This window comes from Malania oleifera, chromosome 7, assembly GCF_029873635.1.
Source record: "Malania oleifera isolate guangnan ecotype guangnan chromosome 7, ASM2987363v1, whole genome shotgun sequence".
Taxonomy (NCBI): Eukaryota; Viridiplantae; Streptophyta; class Magnoliopsida; order Santalales; family Ximeniaceae; genus Malania; species Malania oleifera.
In genome coordinates this window covers 18408132-18423009 of record NC_080423.1, presented here as the reverse complement: position 1 = coordinate 18423009, position 14878 = coordinate 18408132, and the positions used below count along the sequence as shown (strand labels likewise).

At 35.0% G+C, this 14878-nt stretch overlaps 1 protein-coding gene across 1 annotated transcript in view; it reads left to right on the top strand.

Annotated features, from left to right (window-relative positions):
• Positions 1–1207: 1207 nt before the first annotated feature.
• Positions 1208–14878, top strand: part of LOC131160483 (ubiquitin carboxyl-terminal hydrolase 27) — a 32105-nt gene continuing 18434 nt past the window's right edge. The window contains exons 1-4 of the mRNA XM_058116217.1: positions 1208–1685; positions 1779–1905; positions 5847–5947; positions 6032–6265. Of these exons, the coding sequence (XP_057972200.1) occupies positions 1470–1685; positions 1779–1905; positions 5847–5947; positions 6032–6265 (678 nt within the window). The 5' untranslated portion in view covers positions 1208–1469. The remainder of the gene's footprint in view (positions 1686–1778; positions 1906–5846; positions 5948–6031; positions 6266–14878) is intronic.

Genomic DNA, 14878 nt, shown 5'->3' with positions numbered 1-14878 from the left:
ACCCACTCGACCATCCGCTTCTGGAACCAACTCCTCTCTTCCCTCGACAAAAGCACCTCCAACCCATTGCAAAGATGAACCTTTCTAACCTTATCATCCTCCCCTAACAACCACACTCCACCAACCTATCCATAGTGTCATTCAAAATATTGTTTTGAATTCTCAGGGATATTCCCAAACACATTTTTTCCCCCACTAATTTTGCTTGTTTTTGAAAAACTTCAATTTTCTCAAACATTATCATGAAAAGAAGGATGTAATAGCCACATGCTCTTAAACCTAAAAGGGGCAGAGCCTCATCTGAATGGGATTCGATTCTCATAAAATTAGATAATGATCAAAGATAAGCCTAATTTCTCACACTTTTGTACAATATTAGGGAGCTAGTTTTCCAAAAATTGCTAGATAGGAATTTGTCAATGCGAGACAAAGCTTGTCAATCCCAAAGGCCACCCAACTGCAACAACCATCATTCAAAGGCACATCCTTAAGGCCACAATCTTGAATAAAAAGTCAAAATTACTTCATAAAAAAAAACACAAATGATATAATATAATTCCATGCTATCAAATACAAAATCTCATGTGTTCATCATTATTTCGAGTAAATTTAATCTGCATTCATCAATTATACATGAAATATTTAGATATGAAAAAATCCCTAACCTCAATTTGGAGATTTCACAATAATGTTTCAAATCACAAATTAACTTCAATATAACTAAATTTAAGATGTTAATTACTAAATTTTACTACAAAGTAATATAAATTTCAACTTAAATTCCAGAATCTCGCTTAAAATGCAAATAATAACAACTAGGTTTAAACAAAATCATGTAAAAAAACATACCTTATTTCTGTTCCTTATATACTATCTTCTCAACATCTAGTTTATATTTCGTGATAGAATATTCAAATTGTACAATCTGAACCCATCATTCACCTACAAGCTCTGTCTCTCGGCTTTCTCCTTTCTCGACCACTTCTACGAATTACAAATAGAGAAAAAAAAAGACGGAGCAAGAAATGATTTAAGCAAACTTTTTTGATGCCACACAAGAGATACTTCTCATCTAGAAAAAAAGATTTTGAATCATCCAGCATCTTTTAAGTAAAAAGGTTGGATAGTGTAGTGTTTCTTTAACTTAAATCGTTTTGAAATAATTCTAATTAAAATAAATTTAAATTTCAAAAAAACTCCGTAATTCGGAGCCATGGGTAAGCCCCTCTGTAAGCTTTGTAAGCAGAATGCAACGCCCACCGTCCTCGTGGTTTCAGAACTGCTGAGACGGGAGTACCTTACACTGGTCCTTTTTGGTTTTCATATTGTAAGTATTTGCTGTCTTCAACGCTGTATCTGAGGATTTGAGGCCTCGCCATGATTATAATCGGAAGAAATTTGGAGGAGATATAAGAGTTTATTCGTTAACTCGCAAACTCAAACGTGGGTATTGATCTTTGTCTCATAACATGAACTGGGTTTCAATCTCTAAGCTTCCTATATCAATTGCTGCTATATTGGGCATCGCTGGTTTGATCTTGGCCCTCCGAGATGCCAAAACGGGCAATTTGAAGAGCTTGTCGTTGCCATGGTCGTCCGAGAGGGAAAGTTCTTCGGAGAGGTTTTGCTTCGTACCCGGATTGCGAAATCTTGGGAATAATTGTTTTCTCAATGTGATTTTGCAGGTAATATCAATTTAAGCAATTGAGTTTTCTTGTTTGGTTGGGTATTTTACAGTATTCACTTAGAAATTTTAAAGTTTCGGAGAATTTTCTCAGGCCCTGGCTAGCTGTATATGTTTCCGACGCTATATTGAAAGTGTTTTAGAGAAAAACGAGTCTTCATCAGTTGAAGAACAGGTCGAGAGCTTGCCTCTCACGCTAGCTCTGGCCGCTTTAATGAAAGGTAATCTGAAAATTTGAAAAGTATCTGAATTGAGTTTAAGAACTCTACTTATTGATATGGAAATACTTTTGGGGCGCGCATATGCTTTTGCTTCTAGTTTGTGGCTGCTATGACTATTGAGTCGTTTTGTTGAGGAAATGCTGATAGGGTTTTAGAGTCCTAAAAATTCTGACAAAATATTTGATTTTCCAAATTTTTATGGTAAATTTGGATCAAGGATTTTGTTTGGAGAAAGGAAAGGAAAGGAAAGGAAAATAGGAAAATTCATTTTTCATTATACTTTCTTTATATCAAATAACTCCGCTTGTGATGCACTTAAATGTCCTAATTTTTTCACACACAGCCGGTCCCAAGCCCGGGTTAAGGAGGAGGGTTGCGTTAGGTAGCTGACAGCCAGCGTAAAATTTGTCAGATCACTATGATATGAATCCTTACCGAATATTTGTTTGGGCGTCCCCTACGAGCGACGCGTTGCACTTGAACCACCCGAGTGTAGCGAAAAGTGGGCGAGGGTGGGCTAGGTCGTCGCCCCGAAGCGACGCGTCGTGTCGGCGCCCGGGTACGGTGTCAAATATGCGAGGGTTCCTACATCATTCTGGACGTGGGCAGGTAAAGATGTTAGTTCAGGAAATTAGGATTAGATTAGCAACTTGGAATATAGGGACACTTACGGGTAAAAGTATGGAAATTGTGGATACAATGATTAGAAGAAGAATTAATATAATTTGCCTTCAAGAAACTAAGTGGGTGGGGGAGAAAGCTAGAGAAATCGATAAATCAGGTTTTAAGCTTTGGTACACTAGAAAAGAAAAACATAAGAATGGAGTAGGCATTATTATAGACAAAAACTTAAAAGATAGCATTGTGGATGTAACTAGAGTAAGGGATAGAATTATAAAAATCAAAATGGTATTAGGACAAGAGATAATAAATATCATTAGTGCTTATGCTCCTCAAGTTGGCTTAGCAGAAAATCTTAAGAGACAATTTTGGGAAGATATGGATAGTATTATACAAGGCATACCAGGGACTGAGAAAATATTTATAGGAGGAGATTTGAATGGACACGTTGGAAGAGATAATAAAGATTATGAAAGGATACATAGAGGATATGGATATGGAGACAAAAATGAGTCTGGGGAGATGATCTTAGACTTTGCTATGTCATATGATTTTAGTATAATGAATACTTGCTTTAAGAAGAGAGAAGAACACTTAATAACCTTTAAAAGTGGACAAAATAGAAGTTAAATAGATTTTTTTTTTAACTAGGAGGGTAGATCGTGTATCATGCAAGGATTGTAAAGTTATTTCAAGTGAAAGTCTAACCACACAACATAGAGTCTTAGTGTTAGATATATGCATTAAAAAATGGAAGAAAAAGGATAAAATAAACCAGTGTAGGAGAACTAGATGGTGGAACCTAAAAGGAGAAAATATAATAAAATTTAAAGATAAAATGATCAAAGGTGGGGATTGGACCTTAGAGGATGGGATAGATTCAAATACTCTTTGGAATAGATTAGCTAGCTCTATTAAAAAGATAGCAAAAGAGATTTTAGGCGAATCAAGGGGAAGATTCTCAAATAGCAAAGAAAGTTGGTGGTGGGATAAAGATGTACAAAAAATCATAAAGACAAAAAGAATTTGGTATAAAACGTGGCAAAAATGTAGAAACAGCGATAACTTTGAAAAATATAAGGAGGCAAGAAAAGATGCAAAAAGGGCCGTTAGTGAAGCTAAATATAGATTTAATAGTTTGTATGATAGATTAGGTACAAAAGAAGGGGAAAGAGATATATTTAAACTTGCTAAAGCTAGAGAAAGGAAGAATAAGGACTTAGGAAATGTAAAATGTATAAAAAGTGAGGATGATATTGTCTTGGTTAAGGACGAAGATATTAAAGAAAGATGACGAAGTTACTTTAGTAAGTTGTTTAACGAAAACCAAATAGAAGGCTTAAATTTAGAATTGTCAAATGAGGAAAAGACTAAAAATATAAGATTTATTCGAAAAATTAGAGTTAACGAAGTTAAGTTTGCACTAAAAAAGATGAAAAATGGGAAAGCTATGGGACCAGATAACATCCCAATTGAAGTTTGGAAATGCTTGGGTGATAACGGAATTATATGGTTAACTAATTTATTTAATACAATTTTAAAAACTAAGAAAATGCCAGATGAATGGAGGAAAAGCACTTTAATACCTATATACAAAAATAAAGGAGATATTCACAATTGTAATAACTATCGTGGAATTAAACTTATGAGTCATACGATGAAATTATGGGAAAGAGTAGTTGAACAAAGATTAAGGTTGGAAACGAAGATCTCAGAAAATCAATTTGGTTTTATGCCTGGGAGATCTACCATAGAAGTTATTTATCTTTTAAGAAGATTAATGGAAAAATTTAGGGAAAAGAAAAGGGACTTGCATATGATATTTATTGACCTTGAGAAAGCATATGATAGGATACTTAGGGAAGTTCTATGGTGGGTTTTAGAAAAAAAGGGTGTATGTTGTAGGTATACCGATGTCATTAAGGATATGTACGATGGAGTAATGACTAGTGTAAAGACTATAGATGGAGAAACTAGAGAATTTTCAATTACCATAGGTGTACATCAAGGATCTGCTTTGAGTCCTTATCTTTTTGCTTTAGTGATGGACCAATTGACTAAGAGTATTCAAAAGTTTGCAGATGATATTGTATTAATTGACGAAATTAGGGATGGAGTAGAGGCTGAGTTAGAATTATGGAGAGAAGCTTTGGAATCTAGAGGCTTTAAGATAAGTAGAAATAAAACTGAAATTATGAAATGTAATTTTAGTAATGATAGGAGGAATATTGGAGACAAAGTTAAACTTGATGATGAAGAAATAAATAGCACTTGTAGATTTCGATACCTTGGATCTATTATGCAAGCTGAAGGAGAAATTGAAGATGATGTAATGCATAGAGTTAAAGCAGGTTGGGTAAAATAGAGAAGTTCTTCAAGTGTTCTATGTGATCGTAGAATACCCTTAAAATTGAAAGGGAAGTTTTATAGGACAGCTATAAGACCAGCTATGCTATATGGATCAGAATGTTGGGCAACGAAGAAACATAATATCCAAAAAGTAAAAGTTGCCGAGATGAGGATGCTTAGATGGATGAGTGGTATAACATTGAAAGATAAATTAAGGAATGAACATATTCGTGGTAAGTTATAGAAGATAAGATAAGGGAAGGACGACTCAGATGGTATGGACACTTGCAACGTAGGCCTTATAGTGCATTTGTGAGGAAGAGTGACTTAGTTACTGTGGGGGGCAGTAGAAGGGGTAGGGGTAGACCTAAAATAAGTTGGGAGGAGATAGTGAGTAAGGATTTAATATCTTTGAATCTATCAAAAGAAATGGTCCATGATCGCATAAATTGGAGGAAAATGATTCATATAGCCGACCCCACTTAGTGGGACTATGGCTTGGTTTTGTTGTTGTTGTTGTTTCTTTATATCAAATATTAATAAAAAATAAAAAATTATTCTTTTATGATTAAAATGTAAGAAAACTCTAGTGCTAATGATGTATGAAATCAATTTTTTGTTTGTTAATTTGATATATTTTTTATTTTTCTTCTCACTTTCCTTGATAACCAAACATGAAAAAGTAAATCCTTCATATTATCCTTTCATTTCCTCAATATTTTCTAAGTTACAAACAAAGGTTTACTGACTTGGACTATATGTTTTTATTCAGCTGACAAATTTCAAAATTATTGAGTGCTTTACATAATAATATGAGCACTTCAAAATTGTTTGTGAGGTTTCTGAATTCTGACTTATTTGAATTTAATTAAGACAGTTGCGCATCCAATTCCGTGCTCTCATACATCATTGCTTAATATCCTCGTCACTTTGTCACTGCAGATTTATTAACAAATGCTATATTTCTGCAGATCTGTGTGCTCTTCGTGACAGAAGAATGACATTGAATCCTCGGAAAGTGATGCTTGCAATGGATTCATACATTCCTAGTTTCAATTTAACAAGTCAGCAGGTGTGATTGTTTATGTTTTGTTGTTTTTAACATTTTTGAAACATGATGTTCAGCTGCCTAATTTTTACTAATACCTGAATGCAGGATGCTGCAGAAGCATTCCTTCATCTTCTGTCTTCTTTAAGAGAAGAATTTTCAGAATGTTATGTTCCAAACTGCAGTTCTCTAGCAGATATTTCTGTTTTTACTAATAATAGAATTCTCACCATGAAGAGGAGGGAGGAACCCAGTGAACAGGACAGATGGCAGCAGCACTTCATTGGACCATTTGATGGGATTCTTGGTAGCATTTTAACTTGTCAAAGTTGTTCATTTCAGGTTAATGCAGCCTTCATTAGAACATTTCTGATTGTTGAAATTCTTATATGAGAAAATTTCAGTTTCCTTTCAGTTGTTCTTGTATATAATCAAGTCCATGCTGTGTTTAGATGGATGCTATTCAATAAACCACTGGCTCATGCTATGGACTTTCATAGCCTCATTGCATGATTTGCACCTAGGGTGCTGTGATTAAAAAATTGAAAGAATGCTATGGGGGCATATCATTGTCAAATTTGATGAAAAGAAGAACTACAAATAAAAACTAAAAACAAGAAATAGAAATAAAAGATTAAAACTGACTACCTCTTTGGTTATATTGCCCAAACTGAAACGAATTAAAACAGCTGATTTAACACATGCTCATTTTTGCCCTTGGATCAATTAACAATTAATTGTGACATCATCTTTCAACCGCCATTAAATTTTTCATTGTCATGTACTAGCAATAACGGTACCATTATTAAGCCTTAAGAAATCAAACAATAGAAATAATTTTAAAGCTTGAATAAAATAAAATATTTTTAGGATAATGAAAAAAATGAAAAAAAAGGGAGTTCAAAAAGAGTAAAATAAATTGGCGTGTAGTGATAGTTGTCTTGTGGGTGGGGTAGGGGCAGAAGTGGAGGAAAGGGGGTATAGTTGTTAATTATATGAATTATTAGTTGAAATTTTAGAGATTTAGGTGATACTATGAAGTGAGGCCTAGTTAGAAGGTTTTGTACAGTTATTCTCTTGGTTGTAGTATGTTATTTTTATGGTTTTTGGTTTTTATTTATTTATTTTTTGCAAAAGCCCAAGCTTGAAAGTGTAGATGAGATGGATGGTTAGACTAGCATGTTAGGTTTAAGGATTGAGAATTCCACCCTTCGGATGGTGCAGTAGGAGGGATGCTTATTGTTTGAGATATTGCATTTCTGGAGTTGATTGTCTAGTTGGTTTCTTCTTCCCATCTATTTTGGTGGATGCTAATGGAAGGGTTGAGTTGAGGTCCTTCTGGACCTACTTTTTTTTCTTACATAGGGGACAGGCTCTACGTGGTTAACGTTTTAGCGGGGGGTTGTTATGATAGTATGGAACTATCTTTTTCTAGTCTGACTATTTGGAGTTTGATTCCAGGCAATGGGGAATTGCAGGGAAATGAGAAAGAAATAAGAGGATGAGAGAAAGAAAGAGGGGAAGAAGAAGAATCTGAAGAAGGTGAAAGAAAGGACATATATTGGAGAGAGGAGAGAAAGGAGAGGGAATCAAGATTCAAATTTAAAGCTGTATCCTGAATGTATGATGCACATAAACAAAGCAGTTGTACACCCAATATTAGAACTAAAACAAATAATTACAAAATAAATTCAAAGTAAGGAGACTTCAAGAGGTCTTGTGGGTGTAGGTAATGACCATGGCACAATCTGTGTTTATTTGAGATATAAAAATTTAGATCCCGTGCTTGTGGCTAATGAGGTGGCTGAGGGTGTGAGGTGGAGGGGGAGGAGGGGGCTTTTATTTAAATTGGACTTTGAGAAAGCGTATGATATGGTAAATTGGGGCTTCTTGGATAAGGTGATGTGCAGGAAAGGTTTGGAGAGGCGCAGAGAAAGTGGATCAAAGGTTGATTGGGCTCGGCCAATTTTTCAATTATTGTCAATGACCAACCTAGAGAGTGGTTTAGAGTTACTTGGGGGGCTTAGGCAAGGGGACCCATTGTCTCCTTTTTTGTTTACCTTGGTGGTGGGCACTGTGAATAGGATGTTTATGCGTGCTCAAGATTTGGTTAGGGGTGAGCAAACGGTCGGTCCAGTTAAATTTGGGTAATTAACCAAATTAACCAAAAAATTCGGTTAAATAATACCATTAACCGAACCAACCGAATTGACGAAAGACACCGAACCGACCCCGACCGAATTGCCCATTCGGGGAATTCGGTTAACCGATTTTAACCGAAATCATTTAAAATTAATTGCTAGAAATAGAATACAATTATAAATTTTTTTTAAAACGAAATCCAGCTTAATTAAATACCTTATTTATTAATTTTATTAATGAAAATAATATTTTACCATAGAACAAAGAATCCAAAACAAGAAAAACAACGACAAAAAATAATAATAATAATGCCGAGTATAAGCAAGCTTAATTAAACTCCTTAATGCACTTGCATAAGCAAAATTTATATTCATAAATTATATTTAAAATCTAATGAATTAGTAATTCAGTTAATCGGTTAACTGAAATTTTTTTTACCCTTAACCGAATCGAAACCGATTAACTGAAATTTTGTAGAATTATAACCGAACCGACCGAACCGTGATTTTTACCCGAACTGAACCGGCCAATTTCGGCCGGTTAATTCGGTTTTCACCGAATTATGCTCACCCCTAGATTTGGGTCTGATTAGAGGCCTTCATGTGGGGAGGGAGGAATTGGAGCTGTATCATCTCCAGTTTGCTAATGATAGCACGTTGTTTCTTGAGGACAATGTTGCTAAATTTCATATGGTAATTACCTTGCTCAAAATCTTTGAGAAGATCTTGGGTTTAAATAACTTGTCTAAAAGTGGAGTGGTTGGTATTAATTGGGGCGTTTGGGATTTAGAAAGCTTCAAAACCTTGGTGGATTATGTTTCCCTTGAATGGCTGCTTTCTTATCTTGATCTCCCTCTTGGGGGCAACCCAAATACATACCTAGTGATTGAGAGGGTGGGTAGGAGATTGAAGGGTTGAAGAGGGGGCGTTTGTCTCTTGGTGATTGCATCACACTCATTAGTGCTTTAGCTTCCAACCTTCCTATCTATTTCCTTTCTCTTTTTAGAGTGCCTTTGAAGGTTGCTAGGGCTCTAAAGAGGCTGATGCATGACATCCTTTGATCCCTAGGGAGAATAAGAGAGACAATTTGGTTAGTTGGGAGTTCGTTAGAAAACCCAAATGCGAAGGGGGATGGGGGCTTGGCAATTTGTATCCAAAAAAAATCTTCCTAATTGATATGAGTGCTTGTGAAGGTTTCCTGGAAGCAAACTCCCCATGGCACAAGGCGATTAAAATAAGTATGGGCTCCATCAAAATGGGTGGGAGATTTGAGGAAGTCGTATTATTTCTCATGCATGCCCTTGAAAGTTTGTGTTTGAGGTAGCTTGTTGATTATTTCCCTTCACCTGCTTCAAAGTGGGCAATGGGAATATGATCCGTTTTTGGCAAGATGTTTGGGTGGGTGAGGGTTCTTTGAAGTGCCTTGGTTGTTTAAACTTTCCTCTCTTCACAATGCACTTATCAAATCATTATTTTCTTCCAAGGGGGGGCTCTCTTTTGTGAGTTTTTTGTTTTTCCAATTCAACGAAAAGAGAGGTTGATGAGCTTACGACTTTGCTTTCCATGTTGGACTGCTTTGTTCCTTTTGGGTGATGAGATAGTTTGGGAGGGTGATACTTTGGGGTTGTTTTCTTCTATCATGTTTCTCACATCTCCTAAAAGCTCCTTCCCCCAACTTTTTACCTTGGAGCCATATTGTTTCAAAAGTTAAGGTTCCTATGAAGATTCAGACCTTCATTTGGATTGTGACTCTGGGTAGTATTAATATGCATGACATGTTATAGAAGGTCGTACATGTCTCTCAATATTGACATGTGCTTGACGTGTGGTGAGTCCAACAAAATGATCGTTCACCTTTTACTATTTTCAAGACCATATTAGTCGTCCTTCCTTGACTTATTTTCTGTGCTATGCCTAGTTTCACGAGCTAAGCTTGTTCAGGGCATTATGCTTGCCTGTGACCGCTTATCTCGTGTGCTTAGGATGGGTTTCCATCATGTAAATACTAGTGTAGGGTTATTTTCTGCTAGTAGAGTCTTTGTAAGCCAAATAAGGTAGTATGACTCGTCGGTAACTTTGATGTTTCCTAGTGCCAGGATGATAATTACATAAAAACCTCTTTAGGGGAGGGTGAGTGTTCATCAGTCATTGTAAAACTCACTGGCAATTGTCAACGTGCTTAGCCTACTTGCCTCCCTCGCTAAGTACAACATGTCAACAGAGGATTTGTTAATGAATTATGTTTGTTTCAATGTTTACTGCTTGCTTGCCACGACTTTCTTGAATTGATTACTATTTCCGCTGCTGTCTGAATGAATGTTAATGAAAGTGCTTCGTGGATGAATGTTGGTAAACGATAGGCTGGCTAGTTAAGCAAGAGTGCTTTAGCTAGCGCCGCACGGCCCTTCACAACGGTGTGAAAATAGTTGGACCGTGACACCTAGCTTATCACAAATGTGTTCATTTTTAGTTTCATCTTTAGAGTTATATCAAGCATCTATCTTAGCATTCTCATTTTGGTACTTTAGGGCATGTTTGGTTTCATTTTTGTCTTTTGTATCGGTGAAAAAAGAAATTTTCATTTCTATATGGTGAAGAAACAAATTATGATAATGCATTTGCATACGTTTCTAATTTTCAGTTTTTTTTTGTTAGTTTTTGCAAAAATTGAAAATAGTCTTATGGTTTTTTGTTTTGGCAAGTTGTTGCCACGCTACTTTAATATCTAGAATTCACTTTTGTAGATTAAGTCATTCATTTTATTCATAATTTTTAATTAAAATCAAAATAAAAATAAATTTAGAATATAATTAAAATAAAAAATACATAAAATTTCTTTTAAAAAATAAAAAAACTAATAAAATCCATTCAAAATTTTCAGTTGTCATATGAATTAAGAATGTTTTTGAAGCAATAAAAAGTGAGTTTTAAAATCTATTAAGTGAAATGATTATGATTATTTTTTATTTTTTATTATAAAATTATTAATTTGTATTCTTTTATATTTTCATTATTTTAATCATATTTTTTATTGTTATTTGATTTAAAGACAAAAGTGAGCATTTGTGCAATTAGTTTTTTAATTTGTTTTAGTTTTGGAAATATTAATCTATCAAGTTGGTAGGTTTTCTAGTTTTAATTTTTGTTTCTAGTTTTTGCTTCCTAATTTTTGACAATGATACCAAAAGGCCCCTTATTTATTTTTTGATATGTTGTTCCTTAGTTACCCAATATTCTCATCCATGTTGTATAGTTTGTCTAATAGCCATCATATAAGAACTTCTATGTTAATTTTAAAGATGTTCTACCATAACACTATGACCAAAACACTTCTAGATTTTAACCACCCACCCTGTCCTAATTCTACCCATCACATCTTTAGTTTCTCCTTTAATATGCATAATGGATCCACGGTACCAAAATTTAGCAGTGTTATGAATTTCTTACGGTCAAATCTTGTCATTCTTCCTAGAATAACTGAAATTGCATTTCATGTATTTGCTTATCTTGAAACCTCTATAATCTTAGCGTTTCATATTTCAACTTAGATTCTACTCAACCACTTGTTTTGTCAATAAAGACAACATGCATGATGGAACCTATTTTGGATATATCTAGCATGTTCATCTATAATTTAAGCAAAAATATAAGGACTCAAATCAAACCTTTGATGCAAACTATTAGATTACTACTTTACCAAAAAGCTTAAGCTGTTAGGTTGTGGACCAAGAATGTATATCAAACTCTAGCACTCCCCCACACGTGCAGCCTGATAGCATGTGGAGAGATAAACACATGATAGGTAACACCCATTATAGGGAATACAATAATTTTTTAAACACCACACAATAAATGCAGGCCACAAGACTAGAACCCAAGACCTATTGGTAACCAACTGTGATACCATGTTAGATTTACCACATTACATAAAAGGTTAAGTTGTTAGGTTATGGACCAACAATGTATATCAAGCTTTAACACTCACCTTTTGTGATTGGAAATTCCCTATACTTGTCCTCTTTAGTCGTAACACTAGTCACTCCATGATGCATATCCTCAATTATATCTATATATCACTACCTGCTTCATTCTTTTCTAGAACGCACTATAGGACTCTATATGTCCTCTCTTTAGGTCAATAAAAATCATGTGCAAGCCCCCCATCTTTTCCCAAAACTTTTCCGTTGATCTTATGAATAGATATATAGCCTTTTTTGTTGATCTCCTAGGCATAACACCAAACTAATTTTCTGAAACCCCTATTTCCTTAGCTATCCTTTTTTGGAGTTTCATTGACTTGTAAGTTTAGTTTCATGATAGTTACTAAAATTTTGGATGTCCTTCTTTTACGTATATATGGGTAAATGTACTTTTCTTCCATTCATATTGCATTTTCTCAGCCTTTATAATTTTCTTCAAAAAAAATAGTTAAACCATATTACTTTGTTATCTCCTAAATATAATAAATTTGGATGTCATCTGGTCTTTATCTTCTTTAATGCATACATAACTTCATTGAGTCTAGTTTTATTGATATATCTCATTTTTTTGTCCTTTCCTCACATGTCAATTCTAAATGTAGGCCTCCTATTTGGTTTTCATTGAATAGCTTATCGAAATAAATTCACCACCTCTCTTTCGTGTCTTCTTTAACTAAAAACCATTGTCCTCATTTTTAGATAGTTGATGTTACATAGTTCTTGACTTTTCTTTCTCAAGCTCTAGTGAGTTCGAATGGTTTTTCCCCATCTTAATTACCTACTTCAATATACAATTTATTATATGCGTTACATTTAGCTTCACTAACAATTTTTTTGTGCAGTGCTTATTTCCTCTTTATATTTTTCGGAGTTCTCCAAAATTTTCCATTGTTGTTATGTCTTGAAGACTTAAACCACATTCTTTTTGGTTTAGCTGCTTTTTGGATCCCCTCATCCCACTTGCTTCTTCCTCTGGATTTTCACTTAAAACTTGTTTTCTATATGTTTAATTGAACTATCCATCCTATACTAAATGGTGGTTGTATCATTGTTATCTTCTAGTCCTAGTTCCCTTATTTTATCATTTTATCTTATTTTATCATTTTATCTTTAATTCTATAATATATTTTCCCTTAAGGTTCCACCATCTAGTTCGCTTACATTGATATATGTCACCCTTTCTCTTCCATTTTCTAGTGCATGTATCTAACACTAATTGGTGTGCTGTTGCAGGCGACCAAATATAAAACCTATACTCCTAAAAATACATGTAGTGGTGCGAGTAAGGATCGTTCCCATGGAGAGTATCTAACCTAGTTTTATGCTACGTGAACAAGGATGGGGGGGGGGGGGGTGGTTTGAGTATAACGAAAACAATTTTAAGAAAAACAACTAAGGAACAAATCAAATTAAAGTATCGAAATCAATCAAAAGAACAAACCTTGGTCTAAGTCAACATCCATCGTCAAAATTTTACAACTGATCATCGATGCAAGTATATATCAGTTCACACTTTGAATATTCACCGTTGGAACTATTTTCCTATCTCTCCTTAGTCGTAGTTAATTAGAAAACAAGCGATCTAATTAACCCTAAGTACTAAACAACCAAAGACAAGTGCTAAAGGTTTAATCTAGTAGCAACCTTAAGAATTAGAGAGATCGATAAAGCTAAACAACACAAGCACAAGCGGTTGCATTTAATTTAGTCGAGTGTTCTTCCTAAGATCTAATAATTTATGAGGTAGCAAATCATTAAATCTTAGTTGCTTCACAAATTAGAGGGATCAAACAAATACGGATTTGATATCTAACCTAGCAGATGATTGCAACGAATAATAAACTAGTGGGCCTCCTAGTAATTAAACGAGACAATCATGAAAATAGGCACAAAAGAACATCCCATACTCAAAGCATAAATTGAACAATAAAAAAAAAATAGATCTCACAGTTTTATTGATTCCGAGGCTTTTGTTTCCTTCGACCAATTATAAAAGTTTAGCCATGCAGGGCCATGATGAAAACTCAAAGGAGAAGTTAGAGAGGAAGGGAGAAAGAGGCGTGTGAGAAGAGGGGAGAGAGAGCCGTGTGAAGTCCTGATGATTTCTCCCCTTTTACATGTTCATTCCCCGTATTAGAAGCCTACCAAATCTCTTAAAAATATTCTAATAACAATATCCAAATCTGACTAATTAAGAAAAATATTAAAAATAAAATAAAGTCATAATATAACTCGGAAATTGGTTTTTACAGCTGGATTTTTTCGTGCACCAGATCTGGAAACTTCCAAAAATAAACCGCATCAGATCCACGTATTAGAATTGTAAGCTAAGGAACGTTCCAGAATGTCAGCAGTGCGACTTCAAGCCCGATTTCAACCTTGATGCAGCCAGTATCTCTCAAAACTTAAAATATGAAAGTTGTAGAGCTTTTTCTTAGCGTTCCATAGCATCTTGAATCATCTTAATTGGAGCTCGGATGAGAGAGTTATGCCCAGATTGTGAAGCGATGTAGAAACTGTCCAAAATCGCCCAATTAGCTTCGTTTGCACTTAACGCCTTCATTTGCATCTTAAATCAAAATATAAGAATAATGAGTACATGTAGGCATAGTAGTTAAAATTGCGCCTCCTAGGGGCAAGGTGCAGTGAAGCGAAGAGGCTTGCGCCTCAAACCAGGTGAGGCGAGGCGACCTGCAAGAGGTGACGCTAGGCTAGACGAGGAGCACTGGGGCGACAGGCGCAGTGAGTTGCGCCTTGTGAATTTTTAGTCATTTAAAGTAGAGAAATAGCCACAGCCAGACCTGTAGCCCTCATTCGACTCGAACGAACATAGC